Source organism: Bufo bufo, chromosome 6 (genome assembly GCF_905171765.1).
Source record: "Bufo bufo chromosome 6, aBufBuf1.1, whole genome shotgun sequence".
NCBI classification, from domain to species: domain Eukaryota; kingdom Metazoa; phylum Chordata; class Amphibia; order Anura; family Bufonidae; genus Bufo; species Bufo bufo.
This window is the reverse complement of record NC_053394.1, coordinates 347,668,430-347,693,829: the sequence shown is the minus strand read 5'-3', so window position 1 is coordinate 347,693,829 and position 25,400 is coordinate 347,668,430. Positions and strand designations below refer to the sequence as shown.

Here is a 25,400-nt window from a genome sequence, read left to right as displayed (position 1 = left end):
TGCATACAGCGGCGTCCCGCTGTGTTTGATAGAAAAGCGATCGCTTGTGTGGAGTCTATGTAATCTTACCCGGAGGTCTTTAAACTGGACGATGAGCCCTCGACTCGGCGCATTTAGCTTGTAAGGTCCTGGTCTCAAGGGCTGTTGCTTCAGATTTGAATTGTGGCGCCAATTGGATTGTTTGTTCCACGCGGTCCTAACGTCTCCGATGTCGTGGTTAATTGGCTTAACAATTCCTTGTTCTTATGGCAATGTCCAGGCCTCACCGGAGTTACAATATCCTTTCTTTCCTTAAGAAGGGGATTCACACCAGACGCGTTTCGGGGATTTTAAAGCATTGACCCCTTCCTCAGTGGTTCCATGCTTTAAAATCCCCGAAACGCATCTGGTGTGAATCCCCCCCTTAAGGAAAGAAAGGATATTGTAACTCCGGTGAGGCCTGGACATTGCCATAAGAACAAGGAATTGTTAAGCCAATTAACCACGACATCAGAGACGTTAAGACCGCGTGGAACAAACAATCCAATTGGCGCCACAATTCAAATCTGAAGCAACAGCCCTTGAGACCGGGACCTTACAAGCTAAATGCGTCGAGTCGAGGGCTCATCGTCCAGTTTAAAGACCTCCGGGTATAATTACATAGACTCCACACAAGCGATCGCTTTTCTATCAAACACAGCGGGACGCCGCTGTATGCATTAGTAGCTATTTTAATACTTGCTTGAACCATTGAAAGCCACACTGCTTGGAACTTTGGATATCACACGTACATGCATTGATACAATGTTGCAAGCTTACTGATCAACAGCTTGTGACCATTTATAATAGGAGAACTCTCTGTTTAATCATCGATTGATGTATATAAGAGACTGGTCATAATCAGGAATCACTTTCTATCTGACTATTTATTTTCTCAATACTTTATATGTGAAGAAACACGCCAAACGAATACCAGTGAAAGATAAGATTTTTATGAAAATTTATTCGAATACCATTAATTATTTGAAAATCTGAATAATCTTTTATTATATTAATTGGGATCCATATTTATGTTGATTGTTATTCAATATATTTTTAATATTTTTGTAGGGTTGTCACTCTGTTTTTACCTGCTGCTATTTTAAACATCATTGTATTTCATATCTATTCTATATTGTCAATTTATTGTATATAATGTGTAATAAAGATCCCTCTACTTAAGAGAGTGCCCCACTTCTATTTTTATATTTATTTCACATTTTCAGATTGGGTGTTGTCTGTTAGTGGGAGCACCTCTATTGGATCCCCACCCTATTCGAGTGCGACATTACTTTATACTCTCTGTAAAAAGAATTGCCATTAGCCAGTAGCACCCAAAAAACTCGTTAACTATAAATCTGCATGAGATATCTGCAATCACCTTGCCTCCGGCGGTTGCCGATCTTGCGGAAGCTGCTTCCTTCACATAAACGGTTTAGCCGCTGCTGTTTGATTAGCTCCATAATTTCAGGCTGGATTTTCTCCCGCAATTCTCTATGTGAGGAAAGAGAAAAGTGAAAAAATTAGATTTTTGTACTTACAGTAAAATCTGTTTCTCATTCAATTCATTGGGGAGGACAGCACCATGGGTATACGCCCAGCTACCACTAGGAGGCGACACTAAATATGAAAAAGGTTGGCTCCGCCCAGGTGGGCTATACTCTCTTCACAGACACTAGGCTATTCGGCTTGTACCAATAGTAGTAGGAGAGAGAAACAAAAGCAAAGAACCAACATGTCCTGGACCGAGGAAGGAAGAAGAACAGCAGCCCGGTGATAGAAAGAGAAATGAAAACAAAAGGGTGGGATCTGTGTCCCCCAATGAATTGAACGAGAAAGGGATTTTACGGTAAGTACAAAAATCAATTTTTCTCGTTAATGTCATTGGGGGACACAGCACCATGGGACCTCCCAAAGCAATCCCCGAGGGTGGGAAGGAAATATCATACAAAAAGTTGGGCGCACAGGTGCAGGAGAACCATGTGGCCCAACAGGACAAGGAGAGGCCATAGCATGAAATGGTAGATAGAAAACTAAGGAAGTGAGCCGAGAGGCTCCAGGACCAGGAAGAGTCCAAAAGAAAAAAATGATGGGAGACCGCCAGGATCCCAAGGACAAGTGCCTGGGAAAAAAGGCCATTTGCAAGAAAGAAAAAGGGAAACACCCAGCTCCAGCCAAGGTGGAAAAAAAAAAAGAAGCTAAAGGATAGGGAGCAGGGCTAGATGTCCTGCGCAAGAACCGAGAGTTGAACAAGTGTGCACTAGAGAGCCAGAGGAAGGACCTGGAATAACCAGGGCACCCCCTGAAGAAACAGGAGAGCAGCACAATCTGTTGGTAATGGCCTAGCGCTCTGCATATAGAAGAATGCTCCAGAAGGAGGATCTATAAGAGGGCAGACCCTACAAGAAAAATTAGACCATAAGGGAACCTGGCAGGAGAGAAAATGCTTGGGAAAAGGACAGGAGCAGTCCTGAACCAAGGAAAAAAACTTCCTGGAGACAAACTAAAGGAAGACCCTGTAGACCACCCCTCAGCAAAAGGAAGGAGATTCCATAAGGCCTGGAAGCAAAGGAACCCGACCAGAAAAAGGACCCAGCAAGGAAATAACTCAAAATTGTCTCAAATCAAAAACATGGCCTGTCCGTAGCCAACACCATGTGAAGGCCAGGGTAGAGAGGAAACAAGGAAGCACTGGAGGATGAACGATTGAGAGAAAGAATAGCAAAGACTCACCATGGGAAGGCAGCAAGCCTCCTTACACTGCAAGTCACGTGGGAAAAGAGAAACACCCTATGAGAAGGTGGAAACTCCATCCTGCCAGAGAAAGCAGCCAACCCCTGGGGGAGAAGGGGGTCCTTGGTAATGGCCAGGAGAAGGGAACGTAAAGACATGGTTCCCACACAAAGAAGGCGTGTTGGAGTGTTGTTCCAGGCGAGGGTTTTATTTACTAAGCATTGGATACGGGGTAAGCCTCCCAACAAACAGGAATATAAAAATAGGTTGAATACAGTTTTACGCCTCGAAAGAGGGATCTATGTTAAGAGAAAATGTCCAAACAAATTCCTGTCAATAGGGCTGGATAGAAACCAGGAACTTGGCTTCATTAGCACTGACAAGGGACTGCCTGAGAGGACAACTGTGCCTATTGGGACATTTACCTTAGCTCAAGCTATGTACTAGTGAGGATCGTGTGCTCAATTTACTATTAGTTTACATTGATATGACCTTTTTGAGGTATGATTAATAAATGTAAAAAATTAAATAAAAAAGGTGTAATTATCTCTCTGCAGGGCAATGCAAGGGGAGGGGGGGAGTTTGGTAAGATGTTAAATAGTTATTTAACAGTATTTTTGTATTGTTCTGTATTATCATAACATCAAGTTTCTGTCTATGTAACTGACTGACAGGATCTTGGTCATTGTATACAAATTTGTATTTTATTAATAGTTTTATTAATAACCAATAAAAATGATTTCGATTTAAAAAAAGAACGCCCAGACCATGGAAGAACTACGGGACCATGTCCGGTACCAGAGTGAGCGGCGGAAAATTCCAGCCACCAAGTAGGTGTGTGGCGCTCACTAGTCCTGTCACAGCCATATCAGAGAGGACGTCCAGCGATGACCCAAAAACTGCAGTAGCGGCTGGTGCTCACAATGCTGCGTATCCCTGCAGGATAGAGCATCCAGTGGTGATACAGGTATTCTGCCAGGACTGGGCCATGTAACTCTGAAAACAAAGCAGAGAGGCAGTAACAACAACGCGAGTACTCGATCCATGAAATGGGGTAAAGCGGCTGTGCGGAATACAGTAGTACTTTATAGGGTCGACAAAGAAGAAACCTAGCATGATAGCCAACAACCTGCCCATGGCGGAGGCAGTGTGGTTGTCTGGTGCATAACAGGACTGAGAAGTCCTGTTAAGTAGTGAGTCAAGCAATAAAGTAAAACGGGGCGATGCTGCCGCATGAGGGCAGGGAAGAGCGCCATATCATCATCATAGCTGAGAATTGGCGCAGGCTACGGTGGAGGTGAGGGACCCACGTGGGGAGAAGGTGACCCCTGAACAGAGTTTAGGGTAACCCGACTGAGCCCAGGATCCAGTTACCCCATGCAGGCCAGCCAGGCCAATAGCACAGCAACCCCCAGCCACCGCAGGAGCAGATGCAACCCAGGGGGAGGGATGGAGGGCAAGGGGACCTGCCACAACATGAACCACTGAACAGGGGCCCAAGATAATACGACCCACCAATGACGCTACATGCAGGGGGTGGGGGGGCACTGTGAAGATGGGGAAAGCACCCTCTGGGAAATTCCCACTCGAAATTCCGTGCAGAGACCTCTAGAAGGCCATGAGGGAGGCAACACCCCTAGAATAAAAACAGGGAGCCCGAAAAAATGTCGGGAAAGAGTTTGGCCTAGTCACAGCCAGAGACGGGGACTAAAGTAGTTGCCGCAGCTGAAAATGAAGCACCCTAAGCGGGCGCACACCGCGGAACCTGGGGAGGGGAGGAAGGAATGCCTTAAGGGGGGGGGAGAGTCATAGCGACCCCCATATATATATAGAAAATGAGCCACACAGAGATCCTGGATGCCAGGAAAAAGGCAGGAACTCTAGTCCAGGCACAAGGCGGGGACTAGAGTAATTAGGAAGCCGAGGAAGGGAAGGACGGCCAGGGGGGAGGGGACCCCGATTGAGTATGGATGCATGGGAGGGAAGAAGTCCCTAACTAGGGTAGGGGGTATACTCACCATCTAACGTCTTTTGGCGCCGCAGGGTCACCCCTCCAGTAAACTCGCACAAGAGTGGGATTACCGGTACTCCACTGCGGATGTAGTAATGGGGGACTGGGTGACCGGCGAGGCACCGAGGTACACGCCCGCAGGGAGTGCTACTAAAGTGGACTTCCACGATGAAGACCCCCTGCTGCAGGATAAAACCTGCACCTGTAAAGTGAAGAGAAATTATAAAATAATAAAGACAAAAAGCAAAACAAGTAGCAGCAAGACCTGCAGGAGAAGAGCAGGTCGTGTCTGCCTCCTAGGGACACTAGACTAAAACTGATGAGCCCAGTGTCTGTGGAGAGGGTATAGCCCACCTGGGCAGAGCCAACCTTTTTCATATCTGGTGTCGCCTCCTAGTGGTAGCTGGGCACATACCCATGGTGCGGTGTCCCCCAATGACATTAACAAGAAATTAGGGATGACGGCAATATGGTACAAAGAGAAGAGTCTGCTGTGTGCATCCTTATATGCAAACAGAGAGGGGCTTGTCAACAAGCTGAGAATGGTAAAGCTGCACGACGGACTCTTCTCTCTGCCCCCAGACTCTTCTCCCTGGGTCCAGATCATGTGTTCTCTTACACGCAGAAGGTTCCCTATAAACTAACAGCCTATTGCATAGTACAAAACTGCATTAACAATTCCTACAGGTATCGGAGCTGAGAACATTCCTTGCTGGCTCTATATCTGCCATGATCTGGAGGCTCTTACATGAACAGACATGATGCATCAGGTACTCACACAATGGGTGGAGACTGGAAGTCATCCTGGCTCAGTCTCTCAGACTGACGCAGGCGAAGAATTTCTGTGTAACTCAAGCTACGAAGTTTGTTTTTCAGTTGCTCCAAAGAGTTGGGTTTTGAGGGCAGAGCTCGGGTAATCTGCTCCCTTACTACCTGCATTACCTGAAATGAAAAGCGGAAGGCATCAGACATTTATTTAAAGGGGTCTTCCAAAGTTAATACTGATAACCTATCCTTGGGAGCGGTCAGCAATATCAGATCAGTGGGGATCCGACTCCTGGTACTCCCGTTGATCAGCTTTTGGAAGGGACCGAGCACTTGGGCAAGCGATGTGGCCGATTCCATGTCCATTGGTCACATGGCCATTTTACAGCTCAGTTCCATTCATGAGACTCAGCCACTACACAATGTACGGCACTGAAGAAGCTACAGTGCTCATCTGAACGGCTCTTCCAATGGCTGATCGGCGGAGAAACCAGAAGTTGGATCCCCACTGATGAGATATTGATGACGTATCCTGAGGACAGGTCGTGAATGTTTAATCCCTTTAACATGTTAAGGACCTTGGACGAGAATGCTCCTCCTAACTTGCAGGTACTTAACACACTAAGACGAGCATTCTCATCCTAGGGTTAACGTGCTGCCGCGATCAGCAGCAGAACCCTGCTGTATCTGCCAGCATCGGTGAAAACACTGATGTCGGCAGATTAACCCCCTGTATGCCGCGTTCACGCTGACCGCAGCATACAGGGGGTTTGCGGCAGCTTGTATATCCCCATCGGGTCACCATGCTGCGGTGACCCGATGGTTGCTCTGGCAGCCCTGATGCCTTCAACAGGCATCGGGACTGCCAGCTAAGGAAGCCCAGGAGATCCAGCCCCAGGGCTGGGTCTCCTATGCAACTGTTAGCATCTTACAGCCTAAGACACTGACAGTTCAATACAGCACAATACAGATGTAATGTGCTGTATTGAAACAGGGATCAGACCCTGAAATCTTGAAGTCCCATAGTGGGACAAAAAATAAAGTGAATAAAGAAGTTAAAAAAAAAAATAAAAAAAATAGGGAAAAAAAGAAAAGTAGACATATTAGGTATCGCCGCGTCCGAATCGACGGGCTCTATAAAAATATTAGATGACCTAACCGCTAGGTGAAAATCGTCAATAAAATAAAATAAAAACTGCTAAAAAAACTCTATAAACAACCTGCTCTATAATAAATACCACATGACCTAACCCCTCAGGTGAAAAAAAAAAACACAAAAAAAACGGTGTAAAAAAGCTATTTTTTGTCACCTTACATCATAAAAAGTGTAATAGCAAGCGATCAAAAAGTCATACGCACCCCAAAATAGTGCCAATCAAACTGTCATCTCATTCTGCAAAAATGATACCCTACCTAAGAAAATCACCTAAAAAATGTAAAAAAAAAACTATGGCTCTAAGACTACGGAGACACTAAAACAGGATTTCTTTTTTTTCAAAAATTACATTATTGTGTAAAACTTAAATAAATGAAAAAAAGTAAACATATTAGGTATTGCCACATCCGTAACTACCTACTCTATAAAAATATCACATGAACTAACCCCTCAGATAAACACCGTAAAAAAAATAAAAATAAAAATAAAAAAGTGTAAAAAAAAGCTATTTTTGGTCACCTTACATCACAAAAAGTGTAATACCAAGCGATCAAAAAGTCATACATACCCTAAAATCATACCAATCAAACAGTCATCTCATTCCGCAAAAATGAGACCCTACCTAAGACAAATCGCCCAAAAAAAATACATAAATATGGCACTCAGAAAATGGAGACACTAAAAGAAGATTTTTTAAGTTTTACACAATAAAATGCTGTTATTGTGTAAAACTTAAATAAATAAAAAAAGTATACATATTAGGTATTTCCGCGTCCGTAACAACCTCCGTCTCATGACCTAACCCCTCAGATGAACACTGTGTAAAAAAAAGCTATTTTTTGTCCCCTTGAATCACAAAAAGTGTAATAGCAAGTGATTAAAAAGTCATATGCACCCTAAAATAGTACCAATCAAACCGTCATCTCATATCGAAAAAAATTAGCCCCTACATAAGACAGTCGCCCAAAAAAAAAAAAAATATGGCTTATAGAATATGGAGACACTAAAAAATCATATTTGGTATTGTCGCGTCCGTAACAACCTACTCTATAAAAATACCACATGATCTAACCTGTCCGATGAACATTTTAAATAACAAAAAATAAAAACGGTGCCAAAACAGCTATTTTTTGTTACCTTGCCTCACAAAAAGTGTAATATAGAGCAACCAAAAATCATATGTACCCAAATAGTACCAACAAAACTGCCACCGTATCCCGTAGTTTCCAAAATGGGGTCACTTTTTTGGGAGTTTCTACTCTAGGGGTGCATCAGGGGGTCTTCAAATGTGACATGGCAGCTTAAAATTATCCCAGTGAAATCTGCCTTTTTTACTCAATTTTACCACTGTCATGAAGCACAATATGTGACGAGAAAACAATCTCAGAAGGGCTTGGATAAGTAAAAGCGTTTTAAAGTTATTACCACATAAAGTGACACTCCTCCTGAAGAAGCTAACGCGAAACGCGCGTAGAGGGGCACGCCAGCTAGCGATTGAGAGCCATCACATATACCAGAGTGACTAGGTAACAGTGGATATGATTGTGCAGCTATATTCTTAGGATACTTTTTGGAGCGGTCCCCGTTTGTGTGGACTAAATGATTAATCAGTATAGACAAAGGTTATGATGCACTGAATAGGGCGACTCCTGTGCTCTCTGTAGTCCTATATGACATTACAGCACATTAACTATATATGGCTACATAGAAAGTCTGAGAGGACATAGACGTCAGTGATATAGGGTTTGTATTAATCACACTACATGTTGTTACATCCATGGTATGTGGAGATTTTCCTAAACTATGAGATAATTTATAGTAGTAAACTGTGATTTGATTCACCCATATATAACTCTTAGATATTATATTTACTATGTATTTTTGATGGTAGCCTATTTATGATATCGTATTACGGTGTCTAAGGATAGATGTGAGCAATCGCTTGTAGGCACTTTATTTGTTTCCACGTTATTGTATGTATGTATGTATGTTTTTTAATAAGAATATAATACATTTTGATATATTTATGGGTATATTGGTACTTTATTTATTGTGTTGAGTAATAAAGTGACACATGTCAGATTTGCTAAAAATGGCCTGGGCAGGAAGGTGAAAAATGGCAGGGTCCTTAAGAAGTTAAAGAGGACATGAGAAGCCAATTTACATGGATTCTTCACATCCCCAAATAAGCTGAAGCAGAGGCTCAACCACCATGTTTCGTCCAAGCATAACGATACACATGCCCCAATTTACTGGTATGTTAGGGGAACATTTAGTGATATGTACTTAAAGCTGTGACATAAGGACCTCTGTATTATCTTCCAGGAAATTGTCAAGATTTCTATTAAGGTAAGTTAATTAGTAAAGTCAATGAATGGTGATGTGACATCTACTAATACCATAACGTGCTGGGCTGACCACATCATTATACGATTATTCTCAGCTTTTCTAAGATGACTTCTGTGAATCAAATGATCCTCGTGAAATCCAGCTTAGAGCCATTCTATATAAATCTAACACGCACAGGACAACGTACCTTATTAAAATCCTCCGCGGTGGCTCTCATCTCTTTCCAGGTCTTATTAAGCAACTGGATGCAGATACAGAAAAACTCCTCAAACGCCCTCTCGTGGGTGAAGAACATGGGGTGATAATCATTACGACCTTCATTAGCTATGTAACAGAAAAGAGAAGTGGAAGGGCCATGTCTTTCAGATCTGCACATATCAACGAAAATGTTTCGACCCATATCCTGCTGCTCAGCTAGTAAACATTGGGGACAGCAAGCTGTGGCTGGATACAGAATAAGATTTTTTTTTTTTTTACCGCAGATACACAAGATGACTCAAAATTGCCCATACAACCTTTCATCAAACCTAATAGAAGAACTAGCCTACAGCAACCTTCCACAAAGTCAGCACATTGCCATTGAGAATTGTGGGATCTCCATTCATTTCCACGGAGGTCATGGAAACAGCTGAACAAGTGGCCGCCACTTCATTCATTCTGCCCTGTTCTGGTGATATGTGCAGGTCACACCTGTACCTACAGTGCTGTGTCCCCCAATAGTAACATAGTAACAGTATATCAGGCCAAAAAAAAGACATTTGTCCATCCAGTTCGGCCTGTCATCCTGCAAGTTGATCCAGAGGAAGGCAAAAAAAAAATAAAAAAACTGTGAGGAAGAAGCCAATTTTCCCCACTTTAGGGGAATAAAAAATTCCTTCCCGACTACAATCAGGCAATCAGGATAACTCCCTGGATCAACGACCCCTCTCTAGTAGCCATAGCCTGTAATATTATTACGCTCCAGAAATACATCCAGGCCCCTCTTGAATTCCTTTATTGTACTCACCATCACCACCTCCTCAGGCAGAGAGTTCCATAGTCTCACTGCTCTTACCGTAAAGAATCCTTTGCTATGTTTGCGTACAAACCTTCTTTCCTCCAGACGCAGAGGATGTCCCCTCGTCACAGTCCTGGGGATAAATAGATGATGGGAGAGATCTCTGTACTGACCCCTGATATATTTATACATGGTTATTAGATCTCCCCTCAGTCGTCTTTTTTCTAAAGTGAATAACCCTAATTTTGATAATCTTTCAGGGTACTGTAGTTGCCCCATTCCAGTTATTACTTTAGTTGCCCTCCTCTGGACCCTCTCCAGCTCTGCTATGTCTGCCTTGTTCACTGGAGCCCAGAACTGTACACAGTACTCCATGTGTGGTCTGACTAGTGATTTGTAAAGTGGTAGGACTATGTTCTTATCACGGGCATCTATGCCCCTTCTGATGCAACCCATTATCTTATTGGCCTTGGCAGCAGCTGCCTGACACTGGTTTTTACTGCTTAGTTTGCTGTTTATTAAAATTCCTAGGTCCTTCTCCATGTCAGTGTTACCGAGTGTTTTATCATTTAGTATGTACGGGTGACTTGCATTATTCCTTCCCATGTGCATAACCTTAGATTTGTCAGTGTTAAACCTCATCTGCCCAAGCCTCCAATCTATCCAAATACCTCTATAGTAGTATAGTGTCCTCTTCAGTGTTAGTTACTTTACACAGTTTAGTGTCATCTGCAAAAATTGATATTTTACTGTGCAAGCCTTCTACAAGATCATTAATAAATACAGTCAGGTCCATAAATATTGAGACATCGACACAATTCTAACATTTTTGGCTCTATACACCACCACAATGGATTTGAAATGAAACGAACAACATGCGCTTTAACTGCAGAGGGTATTTACATCCAAATCAGGTGAACGGTGTAGGAATTACAACAGTTTGCATATGTGCCTCCCACTTGTTAAGGGACCAAAAGTAATAGGACAAATGGCTTCTCAGCTGTTCCATGGCCAGGTGTGTGTTATTCCCTCATTATCCCAATTACAATGAGCAGATAAAAGGTCCAGAGTTCATTTCAAGTGTGCTATTTGCATTTGGAATCTGCTGCTGTCAACTCTCAAGATGAGATCCAAAGAGCTGTCACTATCAGTGAAGCAAGCCATCATTAGGCTGAAAAAACTAAACAAACCCTTCAGAGAGATAGCAAAAACATTAGGCGTGGCCAAAACAACTGTTTGGAACATTCTTAAAAAGAAGGAACGCCCCGGTGAGCTCAGCAACACCAAAAGACCCGGAAGACCATGGAAAACAACTGTGGTGGATGACCGAAGAATTCTTTCCCTGGTAAAGAAAACACTCTTCACAACTGTTTGCCAGATCAAGAACACTCTCCAGGAGGTAGGTGTATGTGTGTCAAAGTCAACAATCAAGAGAAGACTTCACCAGAGTGAATACAGAGGGTTCACCACAAGATGTAAACCATTGGTGAGCCTCAAAAACAGGAAGGCCAGATTAGAGTTTGCCAAACGACATCTAAAAAAGCCTTCACAGTTCTGGAACAACATCCGATGGACAGATGAGACCAAGATCAACTTGTACCAGAGTGATGGGAAGAGAAGAGTATGGAGAAGGAAAGGAACTGCTCATGATCCTAAGCATACCACCTCATCAGTGAAGCATGGTGGTGGTAGTGTCATGGTGTGGGCATGTATGGCTGCCAATGGAACTGGTTCACTTGTATTTATTGATGATGTGACTGCTGACAAAAGCAGCAGGATGAATTCTGAAGTGTTTCGGGCAATATTATCTGCTCATATTCAGCCAAATGCTTCAGAACCCATTGGACGGCGCTTCACAGTGCAGATGGACAATGACCCAAAGCATACTGCAAAAGCAACCAAAGATTTTTTTTTTAGGGAAAGAAGTGGAATATTATGCAATGGCCAAGTCAATCACCTGACCTGAATCCGATTGAGCATGCATTTCACTTGCTGAAGACAAAACTGAAGGGAAAATGCCCCAAGAACAAGCAGGAACTGAAGACAGTTGCAGTAGAGGCCTGGCAGAGCATCACCAGGGATGAAACCCAGCGTCTGGTGATGTCTATGCGTTCCAGACTTCAGGCTGTAATTGACTGCAAAGGATTTGCAACCAAGTATTAAAAAGTGAAAGTTTGATTTATTATAATTATTATGTCCCATTACTTTTGGTCCCTTAACAAGTGGGAGGCACATATGCAAACTGTTGTAATTCCTACACCGTTCACCTGATTTGGATGTAAATACCCTCAAATTAAAGCTGACAGTCTGCAGTTAAAGCACATCTTGTTCGTTTCATTTCAAATCCATTGTGGTGGTGTATAGAGCCAAAAATGTAAGAATTGTGTTGATGTTCCAATATTTATGGACCTGACTGTATATTGAAGAGAATAGGGCCCAATACTGACCCCTGAGGTACTCCGCTAGTGACAGTGACCCAATCTGAGTGTGCACCACTAATAACCACCCTCTGTTTTCTAACAATGAGCCAGTTACTTACCCACATACAGACATTTTCTCGCAGTCCAAGCATTCTTGTTTTATATACTAACCTTTCATGCGGTATAGTGTCAAATGCTTTGGAGAAGTCCAGATAGACAACATCCATTGATTCGCCGCTGTCAAGTCTAGAACTTACCTCCTCATAGAAACTGATTAAATTAGTTTGACATGACCGATCCCTCATGAAGCTATGCTGATATTGTTATTTGCTTATTTTCATTGAGATTCTCCAAGATAGCATCTCTTAGAAAACCTTTAAACAGTTTACCCACAACAGATGTTAAACTTACCGGCCTATAGTTTCCGGGATCTGTTTTTGGACCCTTTTTGAATATTGGCACCACATTTGCTATGCGCCAATCCTGTGGAACACTCCCTGTCAGTATAGAGTCTGTAAATATCCGAAATAAGGGTCTGGCTATGACATTACTTAATTCTCTTAGGATACGGGGGTGTATGCCATCTGGTCCTGGCGATTTGTCTATTTTAATCTTTTTAAGTCGCTGTTGTAATTCTTCCTGGGTCAGACAGGGCACTTTTAATGGGGAATTTACTTTTACATTCTGCATCTCATCTGACAGTTTATTTTCCTCAGTGAATACATTGGAGAAAAAAATATTTAATAGCTTTGCATTCTCCTCGTCGCTCTCTGCAACTCCCCCCTCATTGCTCTGTAGAGGGCCGACACCTTCAGATTTATACTTTTTACCAGTTATATAATTGAAGAACATTTTAGGATTAGTTTTACTCTCTTTGGCAATTAATCTCTCGGTCTCTAGTTTGGCGGCTTTTATTTGTTTTTTACATATTCTATTTTTTTTTCTTATAGTTTTTCAGTGCTTCCTGGCCTCCCTTCTGTTTTAGTGATTTAAATGCTTTCTTTTTGTCATTTATTGCTTTCTTTACAGTTCTATTTATCCACATTGGTTTCTTCTTGTTCCATAACCCTTTATTCCTATAAAGGTATGCACCTCTCAAAATTAGATTTTAGGATGCTTTTAAAAATATCCCATTTTGTGGCTGTATTTTTATTTTTGAGGACTTTGTCACAGTTAGTTACACCTATGGCCTCTCTAAGTTGGCTAAATTTTGCTTTTTTTAAAGTTTGGTATTTTTGTTCCTCCTAATGATATTACTGAGAAAAACAGCAGATCAAAAACATATGTATAAATATATCAGGGGTCAGTACAGAGATCTCTCCCATCATCCATTTATCCCCAGGACTATGACGAGGGGACATCCTCTGTGTCTGGAAGAAAGAAGGTTTGTACACAAACATAGAAGAGGATTCTTTACGGTAAGAGCAGTGAGACTATGGAACTCTCTGCCCGAGGTGGTGATGGTGAGTTCACTAAAAGAGCTGTGCATCGAACATTGACTTATAGGGTAGTTGCTTTACATCTTGTAGAATCAGAGGCAGAGCTTGTTAAGAGCTTATTTGCATACCTTTCTTCCCAGAGTTCCAGGAGCATGTATGGCCTATAAGTCTACTAGGGCTGAAACGATTACTCGATTAAATCGAGTAATTCGACACCAAAAAATCCTCGATGCAAATTTTTTGCATCGAAGGTTCGTTTGTGTCATGTGACCACGGAGCGGGAGTGAAGCGCTTGCTATTACTCCCGCTCCGTGGTCTCCCGCGGCGCTTGGAATACTTACCTTTCCAGCAGGCGGCCTCTGGACACTCCACAGTACGTCCATGGTCCCGCACTGCTCTGACCTCCTGACGTACGCACGCCGTGACCTGACGCACTGTGTGACGTCAGGAGCAGAGCAGCGCAGAACAATGGAGTGTCGGCAGCACCCCCTGCTGGAAAGGTAAGTTGGTGAAACCGAGGGGGTGGGGGCGCAGAGGGGGCAGAGCTGATGGCACTGGGGTGAGGGAGAGCTGATGGCACTGGGGTGAGGGAGAGCTGATGGCACTGGGGTGAGGGAGAGCTAATGGCACTGGGGTGAGTGAGAGCTAATGGCACTGGGGTGAGGGAGAGCTAATGGCACTGGGGTGAGGGAGAGCTAATGGCACTGGGGTGAGGGAGAGCTAATGGCACTGGGGTGAGGGAGAGCTAATGGCACTGGGGTGAGGGAGAGCTAATGGCACTGGGGTGAGGGAGAGCTAATGGCACTGGGGTGAGGGAGAGCTAATGGCACTGGGGTGAGGGAGAGCTAATGGCACTGGGGTGAGGGAGAGCTAATGGCACTGGGGTGAGGGAGAGCTGATGGCACTGGGTGGGGAGAGCTGATGGCACTGGGTGGGGAGAGCTGATGGCACTGGGTGGGGAGAGCTGATGGCACTGAGGGGTCTGAGTTTTTATAAAGGAAAACAGTCTATTATTTTTTTCTTATTAGATTACTCGATTAATTGTAAAAAATAATCTATAGAATACTCGATTACTAAAATAATCGTTTACTGCAGCCCTAAAGTCTACTCACGCCGTTAAGGTGCTCTCCATAAGGTGATATAGTATCCCCCGACTATTACAAATTAACATTTTGCAGGATAACAGGCTGAACTGGATGGATATGTCTTTTTTTCAGCCTTACAAACTATGTCACTATAAAAGGTTCATATATGGCCACAGTATTTTTGCTTAAAAAGCACACCTATTTCCCTTAAAATAACAATGCAGAAGCACATTTGTTAAGAGCTCTGTGTTGTGCTGTTGCTCTGTTATTTCTACTGGAAACGTCTGAATAAAATCATAGTAGGATGTTACCATTCCCCTTGTCAATAGGCTGAATCCCAACACAGTTTGACACTGACAACTCTGAATGGAGAGGTTCAGCGTTTATGGACATGGTAACATCCAGCTGTCAATGTATTCATATATTTCAGGGAGACATAATTAGAGGAATGGTGCAATGCAGAGGTCCAAGTAAAGAAGCCCCTGAATTGTTATTTTATGGGGAAGTTTTTATTAAAAAAAACGGACAAGTCAGGACAGCCAGGTAATTAAAGCGGAGAACTAAAAAAAAAGCCCAGTTGAGATGGAGATTTTTTGACCCCACTAAATCTAAAGGTTTGATATACACCATAGCCAATGACAGCCCAAGTCACACAGGCACTTACGCAGTTCTCCAACCTGCAGAATTTCACATAACATTTTGGTCAGTTCTATGGCGCTGCGCCCAAATGGACATTCATGCTTATCTTCTCTACTGCTGTTCTCCAGGACAATCTGCAGAGCACAGAAGTTCAATGAGACACAGAAAAGACTGACTCCATGGAAAAAAGAGAGCAAAATAGGAACAAATTCTGAAATATACTAACCCCTGACAAAGGTGTGACTGCAGGGAACCCCAACCCAAATGTCACACTCCCAGAGACCAAGGGAACTGAGAACAGGCAGCCGTTTGAGAGGATCCTCAGAATGTAGAGCTGCAGATCACAGTCATTTTTATTTCCCCATCAGTTACGCAGGGGGGGGGGGGGGGGGGGGAATCCTTTCTTGATCCCTTAACCCAGCAGTGCAGCCATTTTATTTACTTCTGGTGACCACAGTTTAACAGTGTGAAGGTTCTGTCTCCAATATCTCATCTCCCCGGAGTTCTGTAATTAGGACTCATAGGGCAGTAGGATGTTGAGAGTAAAATTGAAATCACAATTACTTTTTTGAGGTTTAAGGGGTTCTCTAATTTTTTCATAGTGAAGGCGTATCCTCAAGATAAGTCATCAATATGAGACTGGCAGGGATGTAATACCTGGTGCCCCCCACGCATCAACTGTGTAAGGAACCTGCAACGCTCACTGGAGCTCTGATGAGTGCCGCAGCTTACCAAGCACTGTAAGGAACAAGGAGGCGGTGCTCCTTAGAGGGGGACATCGGATCTGAAGCTGTAATGTCTAATGTAAGGCTGGCTCACATACATCATTTGTTTTCTGCCTGTGCCTGACAGTCCATGCCATTTCTGTGCACTGGTCCGGCATGTGTAGGGAGACATCTGACGTTAAACCTGATGCAATGGATACCAGGGCGGTTCCTATCAGTTCTGGTATTAGTTTCACTGTGGCATTTCTGTCACAGAGGGAAACTACAATGGATGGCCAGATATATGGGAGCGTGCAAAAGGGGCTTATTGTGGCCAACCCTTCTGAAGGGGACCTGTCACCTCTCCTGACATGTCGATTTTAGTAAATAACCATGTGCCATTCCTCTAATATTCCTACCAGGAGTTTATGAGTGAATTGCCATCTCGGTGTTACCACTTGCATAATCGGACACTGACAGCAGCGACTGGCTAGTGTTAGACTGTGCAGGTAACACCCAGGAAAAGTAGAGGAATGGCACAACATAAAAACCTAACAAAAGACGATCTAGAATTGTTATTACATGTGGAATACAAGTAGTTACTAAAACAGACATGTCAGGAGAGGGGACAAGTGCTCTTTAACTAGGCAGTTACGTGAAATAGTTTATTTATGTATATATACAGTCATTAAGAAGGCTTTGGTATATAGGAGGAGCACAATTTCATTTTGCAACTTAGGCTAGAAAATGATATGACTTATTCAAGAAATGTAGCCTAATTTAAAACGTAATTTTTAATACGACACTCTCTTTGTTACAAGTGTAGGATAGCTAGTTGTATGATAGGGTGGACAGTAACGCTTACTTATATTACACACTGGCCGATTGTCGGCCGGGTCATCGCTAACGAGCGTTCGTAGGAGCGCTCGCTAGCGATGATCTGCCAGGGAAATCAAATTCTTTCAGCTTGCTTGAAAATCATTGTTTGCCGGCGGCAGATTGTGGTGTCTAATTACGATCTGTCGGCGGCAAACAATGATTCAGTGTAGGGACGAGCAATGTAATTAGCAGTCGCTCCTGCCCATACTGTGGAGGAGAGCGCTGCATGTAAATGCAATGGTCTCCTCCGCTGAGAAGCAGGCGATTGCCTGGAAGGTACTCTTCCTTCCCAACAATCGCCTGGCTGATCTGCTAGTGTGATACTAGCCCTTTTTCATACAAATCCACCACAATGCCATACCCTTACTTTCAACTGCAATAAATACAGTATTATATAGAGTATTGATATATAGTGGGAGCAATGGTCACCAAATGAGAGGCTTACCCTAACGTAGGTGTCCTGATGAAACTTTGCCAGATACAGCATGTTGTCCAGGGCCAGCATGCCAGGGGGCGTCTGAATGAAATCCATCGCTGGGTTGACATGATTCTGAAATGACAGTATATGAATATCAGCTGTCCTTTCCATCCATAAAGGTGAATTTCGGGCTTCCACTGAATCTGCCATGTTTATCTCAACTCAGCCTTATTAAATTGGTCTTTGCCATTTCACTCTGACGAGCAAAGCTAAATTATACTTTCAAATCATCTGACAGTATGAAGCCTGCAACTATAATGAGGCCGTATTGTCTGGATTATCCTGACTGAAGAAAGGGCACAGAATACAGCACGGTTTAACCCTTTAGTGACCGTCAACATGCCTTTTTATAGCAGTCGCTTAAACCTGATAATACACCTTGGATGTGGAGAGAAGAGGAAGGAGAGGAAGAGATAGTGACATTGATATGTGCTAGCAATCAGCCAAGAGAATGGAGAGATCCAGTTTGTTTTATTGTCTATAGCGTCTAAAGGACATTTCTGCCATAAGGAACCATAGAAACAGTCTAAGAATTATGGCAGCAACTTGATATTTCTATAGCGGGAAAAACAGGAAGTTGCAGGATAGAATATATTCCATCACCATATATATATCCATCCATGATCACAAGTAAAAAAAAAAAAAAACTAAGCCAACATACCACCTTCTACTGATCTCCGTATCCATTACATCCCACAAAGCCAGTAGGTTTGTTTCCATTTACCGTATTTTTCGCTTTATAAGACGCACTTTTTCCCCCCCAAAAGTGGGGGGGAAATGGCAGTGCGTCTTATAAAGCGAACACTGCCATGTTTACTTTGGTGACGCTGATACATCGCAAGCCGCGACGTATCAGAGGGGTGGGAGGAGGGGACGGAGGCTGGCAACACTCGCAGCGGGGCCCGATGCAGTCACTGTACTGTAATACATCGGACCCCGCTCACAGTAATTTTCACATGTACAGTCTATAATCTTCAAGCAGTATCTCTGCTTTAAACTAGGGCAATCCTCTGTAGTAGTACAACTCACTATGAAAGCGGCAGGCAGGGCGGCAGCGTAACCTCGCGATGCTCACTCATTCACGCTCCTCCCACTTCATTCATGACAGTGTCATCCACAGGTCCCCCCATAACAGTGTCATCCACAGGTCCCCCCATAAGTGTCATCCACAGGTCCCCCCATAAGTGTCATCCACAGGTCCCCCATAACAGTGCGTCATCCACAGGTCCCCCCATAACAGTGCGTCATCCACAGGTCCCCCCATAACAGTGCGTCATCCACAGGTCCCCCATAACAGTGCGTCATCCACAGGTCCCCCCATAACAGTGCGTCATCCACAGGTCCCCCATAACAGTGCGTCATCCACAGGTCCCCCCATAAAAGTGCGTCATCCACAGGTCCCCCCATAACAGTGCGTCATCCACAGGTCCCCCCATAACAGTGCGTCATCCACAGGTCCCCCCATAACAGTGCGTCATCCACAGGTCCCCCCATAACAGTGCGTCATCCACAGGTCCCCCCATAACAGTGCGTCATCCACAGGGCCCCCCATAACAGTGCGTCATCCACAGGGCCCCCCATAACAGTGCGTCATCCACAGGTCCCCCCATAACAGTGCGTCATCCACAGGTCCCCCCATAACAGTGCGTCATCCACAGGTCCCCCCATAACAGTGCGTCATCCACAGGTCCCCCATAACAGTGCGTCATCCACAGGTCCCCCCATAACAGTGCGTCATCCACAGGTCCCCCCATAACAGTGCGTCATCCACAGGTCCCCCCATAACAGTGCGTCATCCACAGACCACCATTAGTTCAAAACCCAGCAAAAGCACACCTTTTGGTTCAAATATTTTTTTTCTTATTTTCCTCCTCAAAAATCTAGGTGCGTCTTATCATTAGGTGCGTCTTATAAAGCGAAAAATACGGTAAGCAAAAAACGTGAAACAGACCACATAGTAATGGTTAACATCACAATCTTAGATCATACGGTAACACTTCCAAGGCCTTTAGTATATGGCAGGGATACAGACTGACAGGACTACTCACAGTGAAGCCCAGCATCTTGTAGTCCTTGCTGTACATAGCCTTTCTTTTTTCAGTGCCGCTGCCAGACACACCACTCCCATCAGACTCCGCATCAAAGGCAATTCTTCTCAGCTCAAATATGATGTCTCTCTGCGCCTAATGAAACACATAAGAAATAAATGGGTAAAGTACAAACCATTATTGTAGGAATATGCATTTACAAAACAACATCTGTTCACTATTAGGATCCATTCACATGTCCGTATGAATGGTCCGGATCCGTTCCGCAATTATGCAAAACGGGTGCGAACCCATTCATTTTCAATGGGGCCGGAAAAGATGCGGACAGCACACAGTGTGCTGTCCGCATCCGCATTTCCGGTCCGCGGCTCCGCAAAAAAATAGAGCATGTCATATTCTTGTCCGCAGCTGGGGACAAGAATAGGAATCCTCTATATAGTGCCGACAATGTGCGGTGTCAGTGTTTTGCGGTCCGTAATTTGCAGACTGCAAAACACTACGGACGTCTGAATGGACCCTTACTTGTGTATGCCAGAACTCATAAACCTTAAAATAATCAATGCCCTATGGGAGGCAATAAGTTCTCTAGTTAGCAAATTGTGTAAAGCCCCATGCACATGACCGCATACAGATGCGCAGAACATTGATACCTGCTGTGGATGTTATGCAATTTCCTGTCCAGCCCTATGTTAAGAATGCCTATTCTTGTCCACAAAACGCCCCTTTGAAATAAATGGGTCTACATCCAATACACGAAAAATGCGGACCTAAAATACGGTTGTGTGTCTGGGGCCTAAATATGATGCAAAACTAACTAGCGCCTTCTTATTATCTCTAAATTTAGAACATTTCCACTATATACATATAACAGTTATTACTGTGAGAGAAGGATTTATGATTTTATGAATATATAATTAGAAAATTCTGTAGTACACATTTCTGTCCACTAGATGGCCGCAAACCATATGTATGAGAAGGTCAATAAGGGAGGGGGAAGAGGGGATTCTGAAACCACTCCTATCAGGTTAAGGAGCCAATAGTCTCTTCTTAAGGAACACCCCTTATGTGATGTCATGTCTGCTATTTAAGTGAATGTACTGTGAATAAAACTCGCTCGCCTGCTTTCTTCTACCATGGCTCAGAGAAGATGCTTTCATGAAACCACCTAGTGTCTGGTCTCATTATAAAGCAGTATGCTGTACACATACTTAATTCTTCTAATTGATTTGGCACCACACAAAGAAGAAGGAGAGTCGCATGAATTGCGACGACAAAATGGCGCCCAACGTGGGGCAGATAGCTTGCGTAACTTCCGATTCAAACGCCACGAGAGCGACTTAAACGGAACCATCAGACGAGATCACATGCCGGCAAGGTAAGAAAGCTTTATTTCTTACAAATCTCATCTGTAACTTCCGCTTTTGTGGGTTCTCAAGAGTTGAATTGGTGTTATCGCGATATAAGGGTTCAAATTATAGCTGATCTGTCTGTTAGAAAGAACCTATTGAAATATTCCTTCTTTGTGTGGTAGAACATGCTGAAACTAAACGGAAATTGTTAGACAGCTGAGCCGGATATCCTGTGACGTAGAATTGTTTCCCAGCCAATATTCTGACGAGAATATTTGGAGAAAGGGTTAATACCAATTGCCATAGGCAATTGGAAGTTATTAAGATTTTGTATCCCGGTGAATTGACTAGGGGTCTTCACTTTGAGAGATTGTGGGGTCAATACTATTATATCATTTGAGCTGTGTGCAACTGCGCTTAAGTTTGTGGGTTCGGTGGCGATTACTTATAGTAATCGGATTCCGTTTGATCTTTGTGCAACTACGCTTAAGTTTGCGGGTTTGATAAGTAGCAATTGTTAGAGCTTTGTGCAACTACAATAATGGGAAATTCGAATGTTGCAGGACAGAGTGAAAAGAGATATTAACAGTGGCTCAGTTGATGCGAAAAAAGAAAGGAAAAGTTTCAGTTAGAAAATAAAAGTTGAAAGCATTCTGTCATACTAAGTAGCAGCGATTTCCGGTATTATCCGTAAATATGCAGTTTTGTGTAAAAGTTCCCCCTAGATGTTGCAAATGCAGTAGGAGATAGATTAAATTAAAGTTGTGGAAAATTGTAGAGGGAAAGTTGAAAGTAATTGAGAAGAATGGACAATATGGCTATAGTAAAATGGAGGATTTGGGTGTGGTAAGGGAACAAAGAGAGTTGGCCATGCGGCATTCCCTTCCCCCCACCACATGTGTTGAAAAAAAAAAAAAGTAATCCTGGGTCTTGTGGTCCATCAAAGACTACCTATTGCTTTTTCTGTCAGCCCCTCCTCTACACCAGGTGCTGGAATGTGCTAATCAGCACCACCCACTGTGCCTTCTGCTCTCTCTAGCCTTTCCCCACCCCCCAAAAACTCTTTCCTTAGGCCTTATGGGAGATGGGAGTGTGTGTGCAAGCACGAGTAACATGTTGTGTGTTTGTGGATCTCAAAGACTTTACACAATCCTATCATAGTTCCAACACTGGATTATATCCAGTGATGTCTGAAAATAACCCTTCCCAATTGTATGTCCCATCAGTTAAAAATGTACCTGCAGTAATTGCCCCTATGATGCCTACTAGAAATATTCCAGGCCAGTCTACTCAATCTAGATTGCACTCATTCTAAGTCCTTATTCAGGTATGAGTGAAAGTGTAGGGATATCTGCATCATTATATGATGTATGACATATACTACACCCAGTAGTAACATCAATTTTGCCATGATGAATAGAATTCCCAATTCAGAGGACTTACTTATGCTGCTTTATAGAAAATTAGTTAAAATATGGAGAGTTTTCTCCTATTATTTATGAGATTTGGAAAATTGAGTCCAATGTAAAGCTGGGGATTTAATGCATAGTGAAGATCAGTGAGTCTGTGATGAAGTGTTTAGATCATCAGTCAGTCACATTGTCCTCAGGACAGAGAGTGTGGAGAAAGTTTTCACTAGACTCCAGAAAAGTTGGGTGGATTTGGATTTTTGAGATTACCTTATCTATGCATGAGAAAATATCTCTCATGACTGAGGATAGTATCACATGTGTAGGAGCATATAGTAATGCAATTCCTACTCCTCTCACCAATTAATCACCGTCTTAAGGGTGTGCAAAATTAGATCCGACCACTCTGCTGCATCTGGAAGGGGTGAGGCTGGGAGTAGTAAATACAAATACTTTCCCACCTCTGTAAATAAAAATATAAAAATAAAAATTCAAATTTAATGTCTCCAATTAATAACCACATTTTTGAGTTTCTGGTAGATCATTTCAGGTTCCTGGAAGATGGATCATTTCGGACAGGATATGCTGTTCCTACTTAATCTGATGTTGTCAAGAAAGAACCACTCCGTCCAGCAATGGTAGTGCAGGAGACAGAGCTAAAGACACTCGCTGAGGTTGGTAAGATGGCTGAGGGTAAGACTGCTAACATCCAGGTATGCCTTCGGTATCACTCATTATTATGGTCTAATCTAGTGAAGCAGAGATTTTGTTTGATCCATGGCTAAGCCCATCAATAATGAATGCTGAGTGTATGAAGGATGTTTGATGCCCTGATGCTGCCTGAGGAGGTAGAGGCTACATTATTACCTGAAGTCTACCCTAAGTGGAAATCTGTGTGATAAAGGATGGCTTAAGGCCAGTGGACTTCCAAAAAGTTTGTCTTTTTCAGATACAGGTTACAGAGTAGGGTTGTTGCGGGTATCGAAATTTCGATACCCAATCGATACTTTTGTCCCGGTATCGATACGATACCGGGATTTCCGTTTTTTCGATACTGGGCTGCGCTTCTGCGCAGTCTAGTATCTCTGAACATGAGCGCGCTGCTATCGGCGCGCTCATGTTCTCTCTCAGCAGCACGGGGAGAAGGAAGCTGTCCCCCCCCCCCCTGTGCTGCTGCCGCTGCCACCAATGAGAAGAGAGGGGCGGAGGAGGGGCGGCAATGAGAAGAGAGGGGGTGGAGGAGGGGCGGCAATGAGAAGAGAGGGAGTGGAGGAGGGGCGGCAATGAGAAGAGAGGGGGTGGAGGAGGGGCGGCAATGAGAAGAGAGGGGCGGAGGAGGGGCGGGCGCACTGCGCCACCAATGATAGGATTACTATCGGAGCGATGGGAGGAGACATCAGCTTCACTAGTGGGCGTTCCTTTTCCCTGCGCTGCGATTGGACAGCGCTACAGCCAGGGAGAAGGAACGCCCACTAGTGAAGCTGATGTCTCCTCCCATCGCTCCGATAGTAATCAGCAGCATGTGGAGCAGGAGAGGAGACAGTAATGGGGCACTGCGGGCGAACGGAGCGGCGCCCAGGACTAAATGGTGAGTGCTGAGACATCGCTGGGCGCCGCTCTGTGTGGGCTAATAGTGAAAGTCTGGACTCATATACAGTAGTCAGTCTTTAACACATACAGGAGGCGGGTGCCGGCAGCAGAATCGCATTGCCGGCACCCTGCCCCTGACAGGGAGCTGCGATCAGCGGCAGTTAACTGCCGCTGATCTGCTAGTACCCGCCTCCTGTATAAAGGGGTAAAATCATTGGTGGTGCAGTGCACCCCCTCCCCCTCAATCCCCCCCATCCCATTAAAATCATTGGTGGCACAGTGCGCCGGCCCCTCTCAACCCTCCAGTATTAAAATCATTGGTGGCAGTGGCCACAGGGACCTCTCCACTCCCCCTCATTGGTGGTGCAGTGGCAGCTTCTGATCGGAGCCCCAGCTGTGTAAGCCTGGGGCTCCGATCGGTTACCATGGCAGCCAGGACGCTACAGAAGCCCTGGTTGCCATGGTAACATCCCTGATGCTGTGTGCACAAAGCACAGAGCAGCAGGGACAGTGTGGAGTCCTATTCACCCTGATAGAGATCTATCAGGGTGAATAGGAAAAGGGATGAAAGATCCCAGGTTCTAGCCCCTAAGGGGGGAAATAGTTATTAAATAAAAAGTGAAAAAAAAAAAAAACACTAAAATATGAAGTATAAATCACCCCCCTTTTCCCAATTTCACATATAAAATATATAAATAAACATATTACATCGCCACGTCAGAAAAGTCCAAACTATTAAAATATAAAAAAAAAATCTAGGTGGTGAATGCCGGAACAGAAAAAATAAAATAAAAACTGCGTCGATTCGCCATTTTTAAAAATGAGGAATGCACGTGGCTTTTTTTGTTTATTTTTTTCGCGTGGTATCGAATGGTATCGAGTATCGCAATACTTTTTCATGGTATCGAAACCGAATCAAAAATTTGGTATCGCAACAACTCTATTACAGAGGCTGAAAGGAAACATCAAAGGATAAAGGTAGAAGTGATAATAGGACTCTGGAGAGTTGGTAATAAACTCTTCCTTCAGAGGGCACTCTACCTAAAGAGGATGGATTTAGAACATGGGCAAATCGAGAGAGAGAAGGTGTGATTGGGTTCTGTGGTGGATGACTCCTGGGTTCAACAATGCTGCCACTAGGTTAGTTGCTGTAATGATGATGGGAGAACTATGGGAGTTCCAGGAAGGCATATGCCAAGGTCATCTTACCCATTTCAGAGACTGCGGATTGACTACATTCGGAACAAAGGTGGAACAGTGTGAATATGTCTGTGTCTATATTGATCTCTTTCCAGGATATTCGGAGATTTGGCCTGTAGCGAAGGCTACAG

General features: G+C 43.8%; 1 protein-coding gene across 2 annotated transcripts in view; it reads right to left on the bottom strand.

The window, feature by feature from the left end:
- ELMO2 (engulfment and cell motility 2) overlaps positions 1-25,400 on the bottom strand; it is a 62,244-nt gene that overhangs the window by 3,124 nt on the left and 33,720 nt on the right. For both annotated transcript variants that reach the window (XM_040434598.1, XM_040434599.1), the window contains 6 exons: positions 19,722-19,856; positions 17,641-17,745; positions 15,638-15,746; positions 9,220-9,356; positions 5,541-5,704; positions 1,400-1,512 (listed from right to left, as the gene is read on the bottom strand). In XM_040434598.1, the coding sequence (XP_040290532.1) occupies positions 1,400-1,512; positions 5,541-5,704; positions 9,220-9,356; positions 15,638-15,746; positions 17,641-17,745; positions 19,722-19,856 (763 nt within the window). The remainder of the gene's footprint in view (positions 1-1,399; positions 1,513-5,540; positions 5,705-9,219; positions 9,357-15,637; positions 15,747-17,640; positions 17,746-19,721; positions 19,857-25,400) is intronic.